General features: G+C 36.7%; 3 protein-coding genes across 8 annotated transcripts; 2 read left to right on the top strand and 1 right to left on the bottom strand.

The window, feature by feature from the left end:
• Window positions 1-7685: 7685 nt before the first annotated feature.
• On the top strand, window positions 7686-11913 carry LOC137709809 (putative casein kinase II subunit beta-4). Of its 6 annotated transcripts, none has more exons than XM_068448797.1 (5): window positions 7686-8126; window positions 9322-9537; window positions 10167-10276; window positions 10372-10537; window positions 11287-11913. In XM_068448797.1, the coding sequence occupies exons 1-5, from the start codon at window positions 7961-7963 to the stop codon at window positions 11415-11417; spliced, it is 789 nt and encodes a 262-aa protein (XP_068304898.1). In that variant the 5' UTR covers window positions 7686-7960; the 3' UTR covers window positions 11418-11913. The 6 variants fall into 6 exon arrangements, with proteins under 6 accessions (XP_068304898.1, XP_068304897.1, XP_068304894.1 ...); XM_068448796.1 differs by having other exon boundaries at window positions 9319-9537; XM_068448793.1 differs by having other exon boundaries at window positions 7686-8201.
• Window positions 11914-13200: 1287 nt separating this feature from the next.
• LOC137709807 (phosphatidylinositol 4-phosphate 5-kinase 3-like) lies at window positions 13201-16825 on the top strand. The gene is made up of 3 exons (XM_068448790.1): window positions 13201-14549; window positions 15493-15739; window positions 16336-16825. The coding sequence occupies exons 1-3, from the start codon at window positions 13666-13668 to the stop codon at window positions 16486-16488; spliced, it is 1284 nt and encodes a 427-aa protein (XP_068304891.1). The 5' UTR covers window positions 13201-13665; the 3' UTR covers window positions 16489-16825.
• Window positions 16826-18847: 2022 nt separating this feature from the next.
• On the bottom strand, window positions 18848-20388 carry LOC137711608 (large ribosomal subunit protein eL43). Its single transcript, XM_068450865.1, has 5 exons — window positions 20278-20388; window positions 19988-20027; window positions 19436-19524; window positions 19271-19353; window positions 18848-19144 (listed from the first exon to the last, which is right to left on the bottom strand). Exons 1-5 carry the CDS (start codon window positions 20278-20280, stop codon window positions 19081-19083), a joined length of 279 nt encoding a protein of 92 aa, XP_068306966.1. The 5' UTR covers window positions 20281-20388; the 3' UTR covers window positions 18848-19080.
• Between the last annotated feature and the right edge of the window lie 834 nt (window positions 20389-21222).

Genomic DNA, 21222 nt, shown 5'->3' with positions numbered 1-21222 from the left:
AGTATTGGGATTTTACAGTGTCTATGAGCTGATGAGAACGACCGCCTAACTAAGGTAACAGCCCAAAAGCTTTTAGAGCAAAGATTGTTTCTTACTAAGGAGGAATGAGATAGACCTCGTATTTTCCCAGCCCGCTAACACTAATGATGTCAGAACAAATAAGGAATGACAAGTAGTTGCAATCAGGTCCTTAATCAAAAGGCTGTTGGTATATGGAAGAGAGAAGAAAAGTGAGAAAGAGCTCAGCCAAAAAAGAGGCAGAGTGGGAAAATGAGGCTTCAAGCAGGCAGAACAGAGAAGAAGAAGAAAAGTTTTTTAGAGAAGAGGTAGAAGCAGCCATACACATGGCTGAGTGTATATATGACTTGGATTGGCCATATGGTGTGCCTGAGAGTCCAGAGTCAGTTGAATTTTAGTGCACCGAGCCTGATAAGCCAGCGCTATAAGAACAAGACCCCGTAGAGGTCATTAATTTGGGAACTGAGGAGGATCCAAGGCCCATACAACTCAGTGGCTTATTGGAAGCTGGTGATCGGGCAAAGATAGTAGGCATTTTACATGAATTTAAAGATTGTTTTGCTTGGCATTACATTGAGATGCCAGGTTTAGATTCCACCTTAGTATAACACAGAATGCCTATTAAGGAGGGATATAAACCTGTGAAACAAGCTCCCAGAAGAATGTCAAAGGAGATTGAAGAAAATGTCAAAGAAGAAATTGAGAGGGTGGTAAATGTTGGATTTATTAGGCCTACAAAGTATATTAAGTGGTTGGCCAACATTGTACCCGTATTAAAAGTTGTAGCTAATGCAGTTTGTTGTTGTGTTAACTATAGAAAGATTCATGGAGCCACGCCTAAGATGAATATCCAATGCTAATGGCTGACCTATCCATAGATGCAGTTGCAAAACACAAAGTTCTATATTTTATGGATGGGAATGCTGTTTATAATCAGATAAAAATAGCTAAAGAAGCTATACATAAAACAACCTTTAGGTGCCCAGGACATATAGGAGCATATGAATATGTAGTCATGCCATTAAGACTAAAAAATGCTGGTGCAACTTATCAAAGAGCAATGAATGTCATTTTTCATGACTTAATCGACCATATTGTGGAGGTGTACATTGATGACATTGTTATGAAGTCCAAAACTGAAGAGCAACACTTAGAAGACCTCAAACAAGCCTTAGCCAGAATGATAACCCATAAATTGAAAATGAATCCCAAAAAAATGTGCTTTTGGAGTCAGATTGGGCAACTTTTTGGGATTCCTTGTTCATCAAAGAGGGGTTGAGGTAGACAAAAATAAAGCTCGAGCAATAATGGAGTCACCATCCCCTACCAACAAAGTGTAGTTGCAAAGGATGTTGGGGAAAATCAACTTCTTAAGGAGATTTATTGCTTACTTGGCAGTCAAGATTTAGCCGTTGACTCATCTACTAAGGTTGAAGAATTGGAGAATTTGAGTGGGGCCCACAACACCAAGAAGCATTTGATAAAGTAAAGGCTTACTTGGCCTCTCCACCAATACTCATGCCACCTTAAAGAGGAAAACCTTTAAAGCATTATATTTCTGCCTCTGAAAAGTTAATAAGAAGCTTGTTGGCTCAAAACAACAAAGGAGGGAAAGAGCAAGCAGTATATTACCTTAGTAGGATCCTTCCTCAGGTGGAGACAAGATATTCCCCAATTGAGAAGCTATGTTTGGCCTTATACTTCACAACCTGCAAGTTGAGGCATTACATGTTGCCTTGTCACATCCATATTATTGCCAAGACCAATGTGATCAAGAATATGCTGTCAAAGCCAATGCTAACTAGAAGAATTGGAAAATGAATTCTAGCACTATTAGAATTCAGTTTTCAATATGTGCCTTAAAGAGCAATAAAGGAGTAAGTAGTTGCAAACTTCTTGGCTGAGCACCAAGAATCACAAGAAGAACTTATCAAAGTCCCAAGAACTCTAGAAGTGGCCAGTCTTTAGATCCCACTAAGCAAGGCCCTATCGAGCAAAGAAGAATGGATTCAGCAAGAGATAAAGAGGATAACCAACTTCTAGATCACTCATTGGAGGTTGTATTTTGATAGATCTTGCACTCAACATGCTGCTGGGGTTGGGATTGTCATTATTGATCTCGAGGGTGTTCGATATTGCTATTCATTCCTTCTGGATGATCAAAGATACTACCAACAATCTGGCAGAGTATGAGGCACTGATAATTGGCTTGGAAATCTTGATAGAGTTAGGGGCAACTAAAGTTGAGGTGTTTGGTGATTTAGAATTGATGATCAACCAGCTAAATGGAGACTACAAGTGCAAACACATCACTATGGCATGTTATTACTTGGCTGCTACTCAGCTATTGGGTTATTGGGGCACTAAGATTTTAGTCAGTCATATTCCCAAATAATTAAATTCAATTGCCAATGAGATGACACAATTAGATTCTAGAGCACCAATCCAAGAAAGAAGGTTCGAGATAAATGTGGAAGTACAAAGGAGAAATCTCCCTTCTATATTTGAGAGAAGGTTTAGCCTAGATGTAATGACCAAAGAACTTGAGACAGAAAATTGGAGAACACCCATCATCCAATACCTGAATGATCATTTTTTCCCCACAAGTAAGAAGAATTGACAACAAGATAAGAAGAATTGACAACAAGCAACTAAGTTTGTTATGTGGGATAAAACTCTACTAAGGAAGACCCCAAATATACTTTTGTTAAAGTGCTTAGGCCAAGAAGAATCGATGAGAGTGATGGCTAAAGTACATGAAGGAATCTATGGAGCACATCAAGCTAGAACCAAAATGAGGTGGTTACTGAGAAGATATGGTTATTTCTGGCCCGAGATGGAAAAGGATTGCAAGGCTTATGCCCGAGGGTGTGAAGAATGTCAAAGATATAGACCCCTCCAACATGTGCTTTCAGTACCCTTAAATCATATGGTGAAGCCTTAGCTTTTCTGAGGGTGGGCAATGGACTTCATCGGGCAAATTTATCCAACTTCTAGTAAGGGGCACACTTTCATAATTGTGGTAACAGACTATTTTACCAAATGGGTAGATACTTCAGCTGTGAAAACTATCACTTCAGTTGTTGTCAAGAAGTTCATTGGAACCAAGATCTTACATAGATATGGGGTGCTTGAGACAATTGTTACAGATCGTGGACCATCTTTTATCTCGAAAGAAGTAGAGGAATTTGCAAACAAGTTCAAGATAAAGATGATCCAGTCTAACCCTTATTACCCTTAATCAAATGGTCAAGCAAGGGCCCAGCAACAAGATCTTGGTAAATATTATTAAGAGAATGGTGGCAGATAGTCCAGAGAAATGGCATGAAAAGTTAGGAGACACTTTTTGGGCTTATAGAACCTTGAAGCAGGTAGAAACTAGAACTACTTATTATGCTTTAACCATCGGGCAGAATGTTGTGCTTTCTATGTCAATCAATGTTAGTTATATCAGACTCCAAAGTCAGTTTGGTCTACATAATAAGGAATACCTTCAAGCTATATGTCAAGGAGTTGAAGATTTATTTGTAGCCAAAATTGAAGCCTTGAACAAAATCCAAGAAGGGAAGAGAGCTGTTGCCCGAGCCTATAACATGAAAGTGAAGTTGAAAACCTTCAAGGAATAATAGTTAGTATGGAAGGCAATTCTGCCATTGGGAGCTCAACTTAGAGGTTTTGGGAAGTGGAGTCCCACTTGGGAAGGACCTTTTAGTATCAGCAGAGTGTTACAAATAGGTTCGATCTGGTTCCTTCAATTTTGGGCCCAGCCCGTGCCCACCCCTAGAGATAACAATGGCACGCCTAGCATTTTATTAGTTTTGATTGTGAGCCTCAAGGCCTACACCTATGGCCCCACAAAGGCACCTTTCAAACTAACTTCAGACTCATCTTGCAGTATACCAAGCAGCAAGAGATCACCCAACAACCAACATCACCAAAAATGCCATTCACCCTTGGGGAGCTGTGCGAGGGGTCATCCACATTTTGCCTTGAAAAGGCCTAAATTGAAAATATTTTATTTTATAATATTTTTCAAATATTTATAAATATTAATTTTTATCATCTTTCATCCACATGGCTCAAACTCAACATCCATATCAGCAAAAAAGTTGACCCTACATTTGTCTAATCATCATTTAACGACCAAATTAAGAAAATTTAGGAGTTCTAACACTACAACAAATTCATAAGTTAACGTATGACATTGTAATGTTTAAAAGATAAGGTATGAATTTGTTATGCAACCCAAAGTTGAGGTGGTAAAATGTTATTTACTCTTTCTTATTTCCATCTCCAACCCTTGGGTTAAAATCTAAAATTTTTAACCCAGAAAATTTATGTTTTACCTAGAAACAGTTTTTCTCTTGTAACCCTTATGGATTAAATTTTTAGCCCGAGATTATTAACGAATGAATTTAAGATAATTTTTTTTTCTTAAAGTACCTTAAAAAAAAAAGAATGATGTAGACTATCCTAATCTAATTTTATGAACATTTTTACCTAAAAATGTTTAGATTCCGATAAATATTGAAAATCACTAAATCGATGCTATGAAACTAGTGGAACACTATGAAAGAATATGAAACATATAATTTATTTTTTAAATTACTTTAGCTGTTGGATTTAAATTTGGACTATTAGATTTTGTTTTTTTTACCGTTAGATTTGATCTTATTAGATCTTAGTCGTTGGATTCAATGAATTTATAAATATAAAACTAAAAGAAATACATATATATGGTGGGTCATCCCACTAATCTAAGGGAATCCTGGGCAAAATTTGCACCAGAAATGAGTCTTTAGTTAAAACTCATATTTGCCCCAAGGGTTGAAGTATGTCTGATGGAACTATGTATAGGGTGAACTACCAATTTAGTTCCTAAATTATCACCTCAGTGAAAATTATATCTCTAAACTATTTTGTTTTCTTCAGAAAAATTAGTCCTTGGATTATAAAAGTCTGCTAATTACATCCCTAATATTATATTCAAAGCTACGATATCCAATTTTTCGTCAATTTAAGTCACGTTACTTGCATGATACATATTGGAGGGTAGATTTGTAGTTTTTCACAAAGAAATAGTGCAGGGAATTAACTTTGAAGGGTAAATTGGTAGTTTACATAAGAAATAATGTAATTAACTTTGGAGGGTAAATTAGACGTTAAGTTCACAACATATATGAAACATTAAGGGATTATAGGTGGGAAAATAACCATAGTACACTCTAAAGTGTGTAAAGTGACTTAAGTTAACAAAAAATTGGATAAGATACCTTTGAATGTAATGTAGGGATGAAATTACCAATTTTAATAAATTTAGGAACTTATTTTATTGAAAAAATAATCCAGATACCTAATTTTTACTGAGGTGATAGTTTAAGGACTTAATCTGTACTGAAAAATTTTATTTGAACCCATTTAATCTCTATCTACACCCAACTTAAACTTTAATTATGAAATGTCTTTATTATCCTATTGCATAATCACCATCATGCATAAGATGAATTTAATTATAAAAGTAAAATTTGTCAATAAACCCACTCCTAATAATCAAACACTAACCATCACTAGTCTTTCTTCGATGTTCTATTGTGGCAAAAATCTTAAGACACATTCATAGAAATAAAAACCGATTTTTCTTTTTTATCATCATCATGACTCCCACTACCACCACCATATCTCCAACACTACTCATCACATGTAAGAAACCTACTTCTACTTATGCTACTATTGCTGCCAAAACAACAAGCAACATCTTATCAAGGTCAAAGACAAGAAAAGGTGGAGGAGGAGAAGAAGAGAGTTTGCATATGCTTTCACTAGTACTGCTACCTCTTATATATGAGATCAGAACCCTACTTATTGTAAGAGTAGAGTTTCTCTAACAAAAGGGTGGCTCAAGGGGAATCAAGCGTGTTGGTCCGATAATTCGGTATTGTTCCCAGTACTACAAGCCGACCTGCAAAATATGCGTCATTTGTTAAACTAGCTAGGGTTTAGTTAATTTATAGTTTGACTCTCATTGTCTCATGTCACTGTGTTTAACTAGATTAATAGATTTAATTAACATGGATCTTCATGAAACTGATTCGGGTAACTTCTAATGTAAAAATAATGGGTGTAAATTTGCATATTGAATTGAGTTTGTGAGGATAGTTTAGATAGTAAATTTGGGTTTAAAGAGATATTGATAGTTTAATTAAAAATGATATGAGTGTATAGAATAAATTAAGCTGAAATATGACTTTAGCCCTTGAAATTCAATTTTCGTTACATAAAACCCAATATAATTTTTTTACTTGATTAAAACCCATTGACTAGGCTCCACACAAGCAAATTCATTAACTATGTTTGACTTCACCATTGTACATTTTTTGAATGCCTAATATACCCTTAATTACATTTTTGACCTATACAATTAATTGTATACAGATTAAAAGGTGGATTAATGATTCTTGAAAAGAGAAATAAGCATTAATATTCATACTGTGATTCGATCACAATATATATGATGTAATTTAACAAATATGTGGGGAATCAATAAATGTGCCTAATAGTTGTGCTAATATATGGAGAATAATTTACCTACAACATAAAGAAATGTTATTTGCCTCAAAGTTATTTTACATATAAATATAGGTAAATTATTTTACACACACATATATAATAATAATATTTTACATATAAATATAGGCAAATTATTTTACACACACATATATAATAATAATAAAATGTGCCTTATATATTAATACATGTAAAATAATTTATCTGCAATATATAGAAATGTTATTTTATTCAAAGTTAATTACCAATATGGTAAATCACTTTACATAGACATACATATGGTAACAATAAAACGTGCCCAAAGTATGTACTAATACATGCAAATTAATTTACCTACAACATTAATTTACCTATATATTACATATAAATATACGTAAATTTTGTTACACACCATATAATAATGTGACGAAAGTATATATGAAACGGTTTACCTACAAAATATAAAAATATTATTTTATTTCAAATACATATGATTATAAGTGGCTAAAAAACGTCGAGAGGAGTAATTAGAATTTAATGCCCATATTATGTGGGCATGATTGAAGCCAAAATTGGAGGGTTGTGTATGAGAAAACGTTAGAAGGGTTGTGGCATGTGTTGTAAATTATCTGAAGTAATAGGTCATTTAATTTCTAATGTGGCAACATATTTGAATTTTAGATTTATATTGGATGTTTAAAGATATATGAGTTTTAATCTAAAAATTACAAGTTGTACGAGTTTATATCTAAAGAACCCTAAATTATAGAAATAAATTATAGAAGTTCAAATAAAATTTCCCAGCAATTCATCCCTATATATATATATATATATATAGTAGAGTTTGTCTTATAAATGATTTTTCTTTTTTTTTTAAAACAGCGAAAATATCTCTGGCGACAACTCTACTCCTATTGGCTCCCACTCGATTGGGCCCCACATGACGATTCACCCAACATTCCCCTGTCGCTTGACACGTGTCCAAATCCTACCCTCCTCTCTACAGAATCTAAAAACGACCGAAACTCTAGATCTCCCTCATGTCGTTTGTCCATCAATATCCAACTATATGCCCATAATACCCTCAGAATATAATTATAAGCTATAAGCTTTTCTCTTCTCTCTCTCTCTGTTTTCGGCACTTAAACTCTCTCTCCTCTCTCCTCTCTCCTCTCTCCTCTCAGAGGTTGAGTTAGCTTAACCCGAACGAACGAATTCCGGGCGGCGGTATGAGTTAGCAATCAAAACTGAAAACCCTAGTTCCTCAGCCCTAGGGGTTTTTTTCCCCTTTACAATTTTCAATTTTTTTTACATTTATTTTTTGGGTAAAATTAAAATTACCATGTTTTGGTGAGATTAATATCTGGCATCGAAGGAGGCGGAAGAAGAAGAAGAAGAGATGTACAGAGAGCGAGGGTTGGGTGGGTCTAAGGCGACGGAGGTGGTGGGGCCCGCCGCTGATCGGAAGCAGCGGATCAACGACGCCTTGGACAAGCAGCTCGAGCGATCCTCGCCCTCCACTTCTAGGGCAATCAACGGCAAGGATAAGCCGCTTATTATGGGTGGTAAGCAGCCTCCCTCCGATCACAGAGACTCTCGCTCTGCCTCTGCGTCTCTCACCAAAAACAATTGCTCCGATGGTTTGAAGTTTCTTTCTTTCTTTCCTCCACATTTGTTTTCTCGTGTTAATTCGATTTTATTACCATTTGGGTACCCTTTTTTTTTGTTGGTTTCTCTTTAATTGGGAAGATTATAGATCGATTGCCTACCAAGCATCATTATTTTGTTATAATCTGTGGTTTGCTTTGTTGCATTAACCCTAGTTTAGAAGAAGAAGAAGCATTGTATATCTTAGATTCGCTTTTCGATAAACTTCGAAGAGATGGACTGCATCTCGGTTGAAAGAGAAAATTTGTACTTCCTTAATATCAGCTGGGTGTGTGCATTATACTTGTTTTTATCCCATGGGTGTCCATTTAGGAATTCTATTATAACACTTGACAATGCGTGTTACGGATATGCATTCTGTTTTATCCATTGAAGCCTGTCAGTGGTATTTGAATCAGACGTTGCTATATCATTCTTCCATTTATTGCTTATGAGAGCTAAAACTAAAGTATGTCTTTCACCATAAAGGTCTGCCCCTGATTAAATGCCATCATTGTGTTTCTTCAGCAAGCTTATCCATAGAAGAAAAGCTGTAATTTTGTGGCCCAATTGGATTGTTGTTCAGCCTGCTGTCCTATCCCTTCCCTCACATGATTTTACAGTCTTTTAGACCACCACCAGGTCCATAATCCAGAGGCTACTGAGCACTTTTTTTCTAGGGATTTGCTTGAAATTTTGCGAGAGTCTGTCATGGTAGTGGAATATGTGTTTTTCTAGGGAGTAATGCTAAACAGTTTGGTCTTATATCACGTTTTGTGATATTAATATCTATTCCTTTGGAGCTAGAGTCTGATGGTGTCGTTTCAACTTGAAGAAAACTCTACTCTTGTAATCTGAATGTGTCTCTTTTGTATAAGAGAAATGTTTACAAACCATAACAATACTTTTCTTCGTTAAAATTCATTGATATGTGTGATTTGTGGTACTCTCTAAAAACCATAACAATACTTTTCTTCATTAAAATTCATTAATATATGTGATTGTGGTACTCTCTAATGAAGTTTGATTTATGACTAGAACGTACATTGATAGATATAAGCTTTCAGTTCTGTAAGTTTACTAATTGTAATGTATCTAAATTGATTGTAGAAGAATCTGAGACAGACAGTGAAGAGTCAGATGTTAGCGGTTCCGATGGGGATGACACATCTTGGATTTCATGGTTTTGCAATTTGCGAGGAAATGAATTTTTCTGTGAAGTGGATGATGATTACATACAAGATGATTTTAACCTCTGCGGGCTAAGCAGCCAAGTGCCATACTATGATTATGCACTTGATTTAATTTTGGATGTTGAATCTTCTCATGGTAAGTTTATGTCTTGGTTTATTATCTCGTGTGATAGACAACCATGGTGTTTCACATTAAACTTTATTTCTGTTAGACAACTATGTACAATTATGTGTACTCTTCCATGCAGCTATATGATTAAACTTTATTTTTGTTAGAAATATTTCCGTGGACTTTAAGATATTAATATCTGCTTTCGTGTATTTCCCCAGCTTAGTATTATGATTTTTATGATCCAACAAAGGTACTCTTAAAAACCCTGATTTAAAAAATGTTAAACTCAATTTTACCCTCCTGTTAAAACGGGAAAAAAAAAAAAAAAAAAAAAAAAAAAACCTCTTGCCGCCTTCCCTTCCCTTTCCCACTACCCCTCTCCCCCAATCATTGCTAACCATGGTGTTTTTGTGGTCACTGGCAATGCCGCTGGTTGCCAGTGGCCACTGAGATATATAATTCTTACTTGTTAAAGGTTGGAAAGAATACTTATAGAAGAGGTTAAGATTCCATTGGTTAATTTTTGAGAAAAGAATGTAGTGAGAAATATTTTGAAAATAAATAGATAACCCAGTTTTAAAATGTAAAGACATATTTCTGTTCCTTGATTACCGATAAGGTTGTTTTCCTATTTTGATATATACTTTGGGCAGGTGATATGTTCACAGAAGAACAAAATGAATTGATTGAATCAGCAGCAGAGATGCTTTACGGTCTTATTCATGTTCGATATATATTGACAAGCAAAGGCTTGGCTGCCATGGTAAGTTTCTATTATTGATTGTCTGTTTGACAGTTTCATTGATTCTGGACTGTAGAATTTGGTAACTTTGTAGAATTGTGCTATTGGATCTACAGCTAGACAAGTACAAGAACTATGATTTTGGGAGATGCCCAAGAGTTTTCTGCTGCGGACAACCCTGCCTCCCAGTTGGCCAGTCAGATATCCCACGGTCAAGCACTGTAAAAATATACTGCCCCAAGTGTGAAGATATTTACTACCCTCGATCGAAGTATCAAGGTAGTATCCTTTATATTATCGAACCTATATTTACAATTGCTAGCTGCATATAAGCAAGCAGCTGGTTTGTTAAGATGCTGCGCACAAAATCTTCTTTCATGTCTCATCATATATTTGTTGTTTATTCCTTTGCTGGTTAGTTTTTATATGTCCAGAATCTAAGCATTAATAAATTGTTTAGACTTTAGATTGAGCAGGGGGTTTCTTCAATTTAAATTCGATTTGTAGGTTTTGTCCTGAGAAGAATCATTAGTTCATTACTGTAAGTTATGTGGAAAGTAGGTTGAAACCATGTTTCTTACGTTTCATTTGTTAGACCTTTGTTAGATGAAATGGATCAATTAATTATTATTTTTCTTCTAATTCACTTGCATCTATAGTTGTTATGGTTGTCTGTTTGAAGAGGATTACATGTTGTGGGGTTGGGTCGTAGGCGGCTTCCTTTATATATAGTTAAGCATCAGTACTAACTTGAACAGCTTGATTTTCTGTCTGGGAATATTTGTTAGTTTCTTGCTGATAGTGCTGTTTAATGTAGTCAATTTCAAGTGCAATATACTATTTGATTCTGGAATTTTGTTAAGAAACATGAATTTACTGCATACTTTGTTCACACCTTGCGCTTATCAATATCCTGCCTTGTGTTTTGTGATCTATAACATCATTGTGGGCATTTGGTTCATTTTGATGGTCGGACACAATGCTCACTAGTTATGCTTGCATTGATTTCTGAGTGACTTAACGCTATATAGACATTGATGGAGCCTATTTCGGAAGTACATTCCCTCACCTGTTCTTGATGACATACGGGCACCTGAAGCCACAGAAAGCATCACAGAGTTATGTTCCTAGAGTGTTCGGATTCAAGCTTCACAAGCCATGATGCTGAAATTTCAAGCTCCAGCCAGGGCAGGAGTTCATGTGAGACTTACTCCCCTCTGTCAGTAATGTTCTTGAGTGCAGTGGAGTTACTTCCCCAAGTTGTCAGAATATAGATACCCTTTTTATGTGTCCTCGGATCCACTTACAATCAAATTTGCGGCCACTGACAAGCTTCATTTTCGATTTTAGCTGTGTCTTGGTGAGTTTCTGTAGAACTTGTCCGTTTGGCTTTAGTATTAATAATTTTCTTGGTAGTGGCTTCCGGCGACCTGTTTTCTTCGGTTTCTTATTAGCTCAAGCGGGGTTGTTGGCGCTCTGAGAATAACCAGTTCATCTCTACAATTTTCTTTTGTCATCAGAAATGTATCGTGTAGCCTCTAAATATTCATGTCTAATTACTTTAGAGTGGAGTCGAGTGGAGTCAAGTGAGCAGTAGGATTTATGTACGCACTTATTTGTTGGAAATTGGAATATAGCATCATGTTATGTATACCGTATACATTCGGTTACTTTTATTTTTTGTACGCAGTTGATGTGTTGCTTTCCTTTCAACAAAAAATTGATAAAAAAAATGAACTTCTTCCATAAATTCTGCTTTTAAATCGAGTATGAAAAGTTGGTATCTGTATTTGGTGTGTAATTTGCAACATGGATTCTGGATGGGAAGGATGGAATTTGATTTCTGCACTCCATTTTTAGTACTTGAGAGCTAACTTCAACGACTTACTTTCTTATCTATTAACGGATGAATCTCGTGGATAACGAATTTAATACCAAATTAGGTTGCTCGTTATGGGTTTAATCATCCTCCCTTCTCTTAGAGTAAAATATATTGTTATACTAAAGAATATATTCAAAGGAAGATTATCATTGGCCTAATCTAGTTGGTCTCAAGTTCTCTCAACAATTTTTCTTCGATCATAGGAGAGTCATTTTATTAGTACGTGCTACAATGTAGAATTATTCATTTTTTTCTATATAATGATAAATTTATACTAATGGGTACGAAAAATACATTAGCATTAAACTCCTTATATATATATATATGTATATGTATATAAGTCATCTCGCCATCTTGATTGATTTTGTTTTTCTCACTTCTAACTCCATCTATCATAATTAATGCAATCTATCACTAGCTACCACCACCCTACTACTATCACTACCACCAAATACTCTAGCTTTACTATCTCCATCTTATCGACAATCATGACTTGTCATTTACATCTTCATTCTAGCCTCCATCATTTCATACGACAATTTTGTTATAGTCATAATCACTATTTCAATAAATAATAATAACAATTGAAAATAACAATGGTTATTAATCAATTGAATCAAAATCATGTAAAATTCAATCAAAATCCACTTGAATTGATGAATATCAATTAAACTTCCTCAAAATTCATGTATTCATAATTCTATGAAATCGCATTGATTGTCGATTCAATGCTACCGTCTTTTTTTCAAAAAGAAAAAAAGCTTAAAACCGGAATGCATCACAATCAAATGAAATGTCAATTCAAGTTAAACAATTAAACAGCATCAATCAAAAGAGAGGCGAGAGCATTGAAGATTCTTCACCATCCCTTGTAAATAATACACTCAGCATTATCTTCTAGCACAAGGTTAAAGTTACGGTCAGCAGTATTATCCAATCCAGGTTTGCCACTTGTGTCTTCAAATACAAGAAAGGATGGTGGCATTTCAGCAAATATCGTAAATTCCAGGGGCTTTATAAAGTAGAGAAGAAAAACCACCTCAGGTCGGTTTTGGCGTCTGCAGAAAACCAGACATGAAAACCACTGCAGAGCAACAAAAAGCGGCGACTCATCTGATATATCCACCATTTCCTCTGAATCTCACAAAACCTAGAAATAATCACAGAAGAGAGAGAAAGCTCTAGAGAGAGAGAGAGAGAGAGAAAGAGAGAGAGAAAGAGAGAGGAAGAAGAAGAATATCTGTATGTAAATGCAATTCAACTCAGATCGGAAGAGGAAAGAAAAGCAGAAAAGCAGAAGCTGAGAGGAATCACTTCCGCATCAATTTCAAAAGAATTTTTAGATTCAGACCCAAATCTCAATCAACAAAATACCCAATTAGTCCCACATGTTATCACCAAACCAAACCACCAACTTGATCATCTCCAAGCAACCCAGACCTAGAAATCACCAAACCCAGCAGCCCAATCCTAACAAAATCACACCCAATTCAAAATCTATGAGGAACCCATCTCTTACAATCCTGCAATGAACCAAACACCTTCCAGTTTATCCCACTCTCCCACACTCTCCTCTCTCCACCACCACCAGATTCACTTCCACCGCCATAGCCACACTCCTTTCAATTTCCGCCCTTCTTCTTCTTCTTCCTTTTCTTCTTCGCATTCGTTTCTGTGTTCCGCTTCACTCGCAATCATTCCCTTCGCCACACGATCACTGGTCCTGAAGCTTTTCCGCCATTTCCGCTGTGCGCATTTGCTCAGAGTCCACTGCCGCTTGCTTATCCTCTTCTTTTTGCCTTCCCTTTACTTCTTCACAAGTTCCCGCCGCTCTTTCGTTCTCGATTTCCTCTCTGTGATCGCTTTCTCGGCGGCCCTTTTGATTTCTCTCAACGTTGCACTTCCCCGTTTTGTTTCGACTCGGTTGTCTCTTTCCCGCTCTTTGCCAATCAAGCTTTGTTCGTCTTCCCGCGTCTCTAAGCCGGCTCAGCCTGTTCTTTGGTCAATTGGGTCGAAGCCCAAGTTGGACAAAAAGCCGAATTCGGGGTCTTGGGTGCAGGTTTATAGTAACAAGGATGTTTATGAGGGTGAATTTGATAGAGGGAAGTGTTCAGGAAGTGGGGTTTATTACTATCATATGAGTGGGAGGTATGAAGGTGATTGGGTGGATGAAAAGTATGATGGTTATGGTGTGGAAACTTGGGCCAGAGGTAGCCGGTATCGTGGGCAGTATAGGCAGGGCTTGAGGCATGGAATTGGGGTGTATAGGTTCTTCACTGGTGATGTTTATGCCGGAGAGTGGTCTAATGGGCAGTGTCATGGGTGTGGAATACATACTTGCGAGGATGGAAGCCGGTATGTTGGCGAGTTTAAGTGGGGTGTCAAACATGGACTTGGCCATTATCATTTCAGGTAAAACTTACCATCTTTCTTAAGATATGTTAAGCGAATGTATATGTGTTCTGTTTTCTGTGTTCTTGTATATGATATTGATGTTTGGAATTGAACACTGATTCGTCTAGTGGCCTTGTTGTTCTATGTGGTATGGTATTGATGCTCAGTTATTTACAGTACTTACATACAATTTCCTATAGGTGTTGGCCCTTTCTTTGTTTTGCTTGAAAGATCGAAGTGAGGTGGAGAAGGGTGACGGATTTGAAACGATTGTGTACCTCTCTGAGTTACTAGGCTGTTAAACTTCTAAGTCAACTATGTAGTCTTCTGATGTGGTATGGAATTTTCGGGCTAGTTAGGTGTAAATAAGGTTTGAAGTATTATGTGCTTAATGGAATAGTTATACATTTTGCACCAAGTTTAGAAACTTGTTGATTTCTGCCTCTGTAGTTAGTTATTTGTGTTTTTCATTGAAGAATTTATAGATGCTCTGTTTCAAGTCGGTCAGGCCTTCAGTTGGTTTTTTCATTGTTCCTTTGCATAATTAACAAAAAAAATCAAGGTTGTAGGTTATTAGGTTCGAATGTGGGTTATGGCTAGCATCATATTAGAATACTTAGGTTAAAAGGTCTAATTTTTCAGCATCATGGCGTTCAGAACCATCTCATACTTTATGTGAGGCATTCTTGGACACATTCTCTACAGGGTCTCGTAAATCTAATATTTATTTTATATTTTAATATAAACAAGACACCTTGGATTTTGACTGCTGTTCTTATATCTTCTTAATTTCAAAAGGAAAACTGATCTAGTTTCCCCTCTTCCACTGTCATATACGTGTGTGTGGGTGCTTGCATCTGTGTTTATCCAACATATGTTAAGAAAACTTGTTCCTCTGATATATGCAAGTGAAAGTTAAATTTGCAAGCACAGGGCTGATTTGCTGTATATGATAACGCAGAAATGGTGACACATATGCTGGGGAATATTTTGCTGATAGGATGCATGGTTTTGGAGTATATCGGTTTGGGAACGGGCATCGATATGAAGGAGCCTGGCATGAAGGAAGAAAGCAGGGACTTGGTATGTACACTTTCAGAAATGGGGAAACACAATCTGGTCATTGGCAAAATGGGGTGCTAGATATAAACAACCAACCTGGATCTTCTTATGCTGCCAACCATGCCAAAGTGCTTAACGCAGTCCAGGTAATTGTCCCTTATGTCCTTGTGGTATCAGTGTTTCATTGGAATAAATTCTACTGTAAATGTGATGGTCTACAACGGTAGATAGTAGGTAAATATCGTTTTGATTTGCGTAACTTTTTTTTGTATTTTATATTGTTGACTTAATTATCAATTCAAGTTTACTCACATACTATATTAGGTAAATATCGTTCCGAAAAACTGGAATACTTTATTTTTTGACATAAACCATGAATTATTACACACTTGGAGACTACATCAATTGATTTTGGTTTTATGAGACTGTAGTATTTGTTGCCATCTGGTTTGTGGGGAGCCTCATGATACCATTTTTGTTGTAATTTGTTGAAAGTTTGTGTATGGATGAATTCCACTTACGTCCACTGCAGAAGTTATCAATCATTAGAGTTAGGCCGGCTTTTTTTCTTTTGACTTTATGGTACCTGAGGTCTTCCTCTAAAATGACAATTCCGCAATAGAAATACTCTCTTGATTTATGTGAAGACTGAATGCAAAACCTTAATTATTTGATTTGAACAAGCACTTACCAGTTACCACTGCTATATGAGTTTTCTTACTGAATACCATTTTAAGTGCAGGAAGCACAAAGAGCTGCTGAGAGAGCATATGAAGTGGCCAAAGTAGATGAAAGGGTGAACCGAGCTGTAGCAATAGCTAATAAAGCAGCGATTGCTGCACGAGTTGCAGCTGTAAAGGCCGTGCAAAAACAATTACACCCATTACAACAATGACAGCAGTGGCACTACCCACATTCGCCTGATGCACCTACCAATCATCATTAGCATCAACATCATGCCTGTGTGGCAAAGCCACAGAAGCAAAACAACTACCACGTAAATAGGTATTTTGTTTTTCGTCTTTTCTATTTTGTGTCTTTGCTCTGCAATTATTTTGATGGGGAATGCGAGGTACGTGCCTGGAACCACATTCAGTCGAGTATGTATGGCTGATTGAGGAGCAGGCAGAGGCAGGTTTTCCCCCTTTTTTTTCTTCTGGTTCTAGCCTCTCAACAATACGTACATATGAGTAAGAGTGTGCAAGTTATAAACCAAGGTTTTTGATTTCACATTTTTTGCTTCCTACTGTAAACGTTACTGGTTATTGTTATATGTAATTTTGCCTGGATGAAGACTGGAACCCTATAAAGCACATCTGAACTCGAGCCATAAATTTTATAACGAATCTATATTCGAGTATAAGTACAAAATACGGCCAAAAGAAAGAAAATAAATACAGCATCGTATTTACGTATGAACATAATGTGGTTAAATTCATGGACTTGGCCTGCCAAGAATTGGTGTTCCCTTACTCTAGGGTGTTCATAAATTATAATCTAACAAGGCAAGGTCAATCTGCATCCGCTTGATGGATTGAATTGTGAGTTTTCGAGTCCACTCCGGTTAGAGGATTAAATTTGAGTGGATAACCCACTATTCATGTATATTGAAGGCAGAGATGATCGAGTTTTTTCATTTTGAGAGGATTAGAAGTCGACAATTGGTACTGGGGTTTTTCGGACCCTTAAAATTTGATCCAATGGCTGAAGTTTTATAACTTTTAAGGTGGACCCTTGTTTTTAGTTGTTGGATCAAATTTTAAGGATGCGGATTAGTTGATGGGGAGGATTGGTGGAAGAGATCCAGAGAGGATCCCTTTCCGGTTAATGGTTTCATAACAATCCGATGCCATAGGAAGATATGGGAAGATTAAAGACGGAAAAAGAGATTAGGGCTCTGAGGGAGCATGAGAGAGGAAGATATGGGGTGGGCAGGGGTGAGCATGAGAGGATATACATGGAACAAGTTGACCGCCACATAACGTCCCATCTAATAATACAATTTTATGTGTAAGTTTGTCTTTAAATAGCGTTACAATCTTATGTGTAAGTTTGTCTTTAAATAGCGTTACATTATTGAATTCATCACATCTCCCGTATATAAAAAGAAGCAAAACCCAAGCTAAATATGTTGTGTCATTAAACCCCTTGTCCTTGTCAAGCTAACTTACACGATGTCGGTTGAAACTGACTGAAGGCATAGCTTTTGTGATAAAAATAAGGGTAAATTACATTTTCAAACCTCAGGTTTGGGGCCTATTTTAATTTCTTACAACATTTTCAAAACATTTCACTTTCATACCTTAAGTACTATTTTATTTCAAAATAATACATCTATTATATTTTCCATCTATGGCCATGGATCCGTTAAGTGCTGACGTGGTTGTCATATATATGCCATGTGGCTACCAGATGTGTGCCACGTGGTAAAAAAAATAATTAAATTTTTTTTTTAAACCTGAATTTAAAATTAAAATTAAAAAAATTAAAAAATAAAAAAACCCATCCCCGACCTGCCCCCTTCTCCCATCCATCATCACCCACCCCAAAATCCCACCCCAACCACCCCTCTCTCCCATCCCCCATCACCCACCCTTAAAAATCCCACCCGAGATTAGGTGGATCTACCACAAAACCATCCCAAACTCATCCCCATCTCAAACTCCCCAAGATGAATCTACCATAAAACCACCCGAGTTTAGGTCATCCCAAACTCATCCCCATCTCAAACTCCCCAAGATGAATCTACCATAAAACCACCCGAGTTTAGGTCTTTGTGAAAGGAAAGGGAGGTGGATCACGGGGTCCCGAGGGGAGAGAACGGATCCATGGATAGAAAATGTAACGAATGTATTATTTTAAAATAAAATAGTACTTAAGTGAAATGTTTTGAAAATGTTGTAAAGAATTGAAATAAACCCCAAACCTGAGGTATGAAAATGTAATTTACCCTAAAACTAAACAGTATTCACCGTGACTCTCAGCCAATTCAATTACACAGCCACCAACCACTCTAATACTCTCTTCTACAACCTTGTCCTCAACATCTCAACCGGAAACCCTAATTATCTGCTTAACCGCAAATTATCAAGGGCAGTACAAGTTCGCCGTTGCAACTTTGGTGCCGTTCAGACGCGTGATCTTTCCGAGTTCGATTCAAAGACTGATCCGATGAAAGTGAAAGCATCGACTGCTGACTCAAAAAGTATGAAAGAAAACAGAAATAAAATTTATGCAACGTTAACTCAGCGAAGGAGCAAGCGTAACTAGCAGTATTGAATAGAATTCCCGAAACTATTAAACTGCACTCCGAATTCAAAGGTGGAAGCTAAGATCTCAGATTAAACATACTACAAAGAGTCAACATTTCATCTAACGAGTTCTTCAAAATAATATAAGCAAACAAAAGGAGAACCATCCCCAAAACTGTTTGAGATATCCATGGCTGCAAGACGCTCATAGAGTAGTAGAGGCCACCGACAGCAGCTTAACTCTCGGTTTGCTCCCTCAGCCTCCTAATGGTGCTCCTAACCGTCACAGCACTAGCAGTGCTGTTAAAAACACCAAAACAAAAAAAAAAAAAAAAAAAAAAAAAAAAAAAAGGGAATGATCATTCAGTTCATTACGTGATCACAAAATTGAAGGAAAATAAGAAAGCAGTGAAAGTGGATTCTTACTTCAAGGTGTAGGCACCGCCTGCCTTCACTTTTCCACAGTCCTTGCATCCCCAGATTCCAACAGCCTTTCTCTTCACAGCATACTACATGGAAATGAAAATTTTAATCATCTTTTCACAGGGAAGAGAGACAAGGCTAGTTTAAAAAAATACAACCATACTATACCTTGCCACAGAATTCACAGAAATACTTGCTGTGCTGACTGACTTCCATTTTCTTAATCTGCTTACGCAGACTAGCACCGTAACGGGTTCCTGTAATAAAGCAGTAGACAACAGAATCATAAACGCTTCAATGCCGAAGAAGATCAAATCTTCACAAATGCAAAACGTATTAAGTTATATCTAAACAAATCTGAATGTTGCAATGTTGTGCATAACTGTCACAAAAAAATCAATTATACAGTCAGGGGAAAGAAACTAAAAAAGAAAAGGAACAAGAAAAGCAGAGGGTGCAATTCCTAATCCCAAATACAGTTTTACACAACAACAACCTAGTTTGAGGTAACTATAACTAGAATCAAATATTCAGGCATACAATCGCAACATAACCGCATCTCAACAACGTTAAAACTACTACAGCCAACAAATTTCACGCTAATAATATGACCATTAGACAAGCAATTCATTTCATACATCACAGCTTGAATCAAAACATACAACAGATTCCATTACAATAAAAGAATTGAGAGCTGACTAAACCCTAAATGGCACTTACCGTATTTCCCAACGATACCGGCCTTCTTCGTCCTCTTAGTCTGAACCACAAAACACAGCGGACATAAATATCAAATCCAATCAAATTCTCAGAAAATGATTTCTGAAAATCACAAGCCATAACAGAGATCTTGGGTAACTTTCCCTACGCGGATCAAAAAACCCCCACTAATTTTATCGTTTAATTCCACAAAAATACAAGCCTATATTAACACAACATTTTCCCACAAAACTGAAACGACAAACAAATTTCTGAGAAAACAAACGGTGGATGTGTAGAGAGAGAGATACCATTGTTGTGGATTGGAAGGTCACTGGCTGTGAAGGGCAGAAGCGGCTGCTACTTTCTTCTTCTCTAGCAATGGAAGAAACCCTAATTTGCTTTGCTCGGATTTATAAAGCCCCTCAAAAGGCTCAAATGGGCCGACTTTAAAACGGGTCAAACCAGCTGGGTCCAAAATTAATAATGGGTTGGTTAAAGGCCCAAATGAAGTGACAAAATGCCCAAAATCTCCGACCAAACCTCTTTCAAGCTTCATATGATGATAAAAAATGAAAGATATGAAATTCCTATTGATCCAAGAGGATGTGGATGTGTTTGTATAAATCATTTTCTAGATGGTACTATATCTGACTTGTTTGTGGATAGATTTTCTCCTGGGTATATTCATTGAATCATAGATATTCAACTATATACGTTCGACCTGCTCAAGTTTTAAATTATGAGTTAAAAAGGAAGATTCATTGTAAACAAGCCCCAATTGCATAATATGCATATAAAAGTGTGTAAGAACGAATAAGACGACATACATAAGAGCATTTCCACTAGTGGTAGGATTGCCCTGCCAATTGGGCTTCTGAAATCAGCTCCAGTGGTTTTTTTTTTGTCACAGGTTACCCTACAAAGAGGGCACCAGATAAAGATACATTACCAACCACACAAATTTACAACATTTACAGCTCTATTGGTTGTCCTGCCAATTATTGCTGGGGCTTGCACTCACGTGGAGAAGGCATGAAACCAGCAGATAAGGGGGGCTTACCCTGCCCGCATAAAGGATGTCGAGCCAAACAACTCTAATTTAGGATAGCCACAGCTGTTGGATTTCCAACAATCTATTGATCAAGACCGGTGGATTTCCAACGGTAAAAAAAAAAAAATGAAAATTATGGTGTTGCGCCACGTGGTGCTTTGTGGCGGGTTGATTTCAAAAAATTGAAATATTCAACGGTCAG

This window comes from Pyrus communis, chromosome 12, assembly GCF_963583255.1.
Source record: "Pyrus communis chromosome 12, drPyrComm1.1, whole genome shotgun sequence".
Taxonomy (NCBI): domain Eukaryota; kingdom Viridiplantae; phylum Streptophyta; class Magnoliopsida; order Rosales; family Rosaceae; genus Pyrus; species Pyrus communis.
Note: the sequence above shows the minus strand (reverse complement) of the source record. Positions and strands in the feature narration are given on the sequence as shown.

What these genes read in the sequence shown, in the direction of transcription:
- LOC137709807 (XM_068448790.1), top strand. Translation starts at nt 13,666, where the DNA reads ATGAACCAAACACCTTCCAGTTTATCCCACTCTCCCACACTCTCCTCT. An exon ending in CTTGGCCATTATCATTTCAG is followed by an intron (nt 14,550 to 15,492) that starts GTAAAACTTACC and finishes ATGATAACGCAG; the next exon opens with AAATGGTGACACATATGCTG. An exon ending in AAGTGCTTAACGCAGTCCAG is followed by an intron (nt 15,740 to 16,335) that starts GTAATTGTCCCT and finishes TTTTAAGTGCAG; the next exon opens with GAAGCACAAAGAGCTGCTGA.
- LOC137711608 (XM_068450865.1), bottom strand. An exon ending in CGGTATCGTTGGGAAATACG is followed by an intron (nt 19,525 to 19,987) that starts GTAAGTGCCATT and finishes GCTTTATTACAG; the next exon opens with GAACCCGTTACGGTGCTAGT. An exon ending in GGCGGTGCCTACACCTTGAA is followed by an intron (nt 19,145 to 19,270) that starts GTAAGAATCCAC and finishes TGTTTTTAACAG; the next exon opens with CACTGCTAGTGCTGTGACGG.
- LOC137709809 (XM_068448791.1), top strand. Translation starts at nt 7,961, where the DNA reads ATGTACAGAGAGCGAGGGTTGGGTGGGTCTAAGGCGACGGAGGTGGTG. An exon ending in CAAAAACAATTGCTCCGATG is followed by an intron (nt 8,202 to 9,318) that starts GTTTGAAGTTTC and finishes AATTGATTGTAG; the next exon opens with AAGAATCTGAGACAGACAGT. An exon ending in TCGATCGAAGTATCAAGGTA is followed by an intron (nt 10,538 to 11,286) that starts GTATCCTTTATA and finishes AACGCTATATAG; the next exon opens with ACATTGATGGAGCCTATTTC.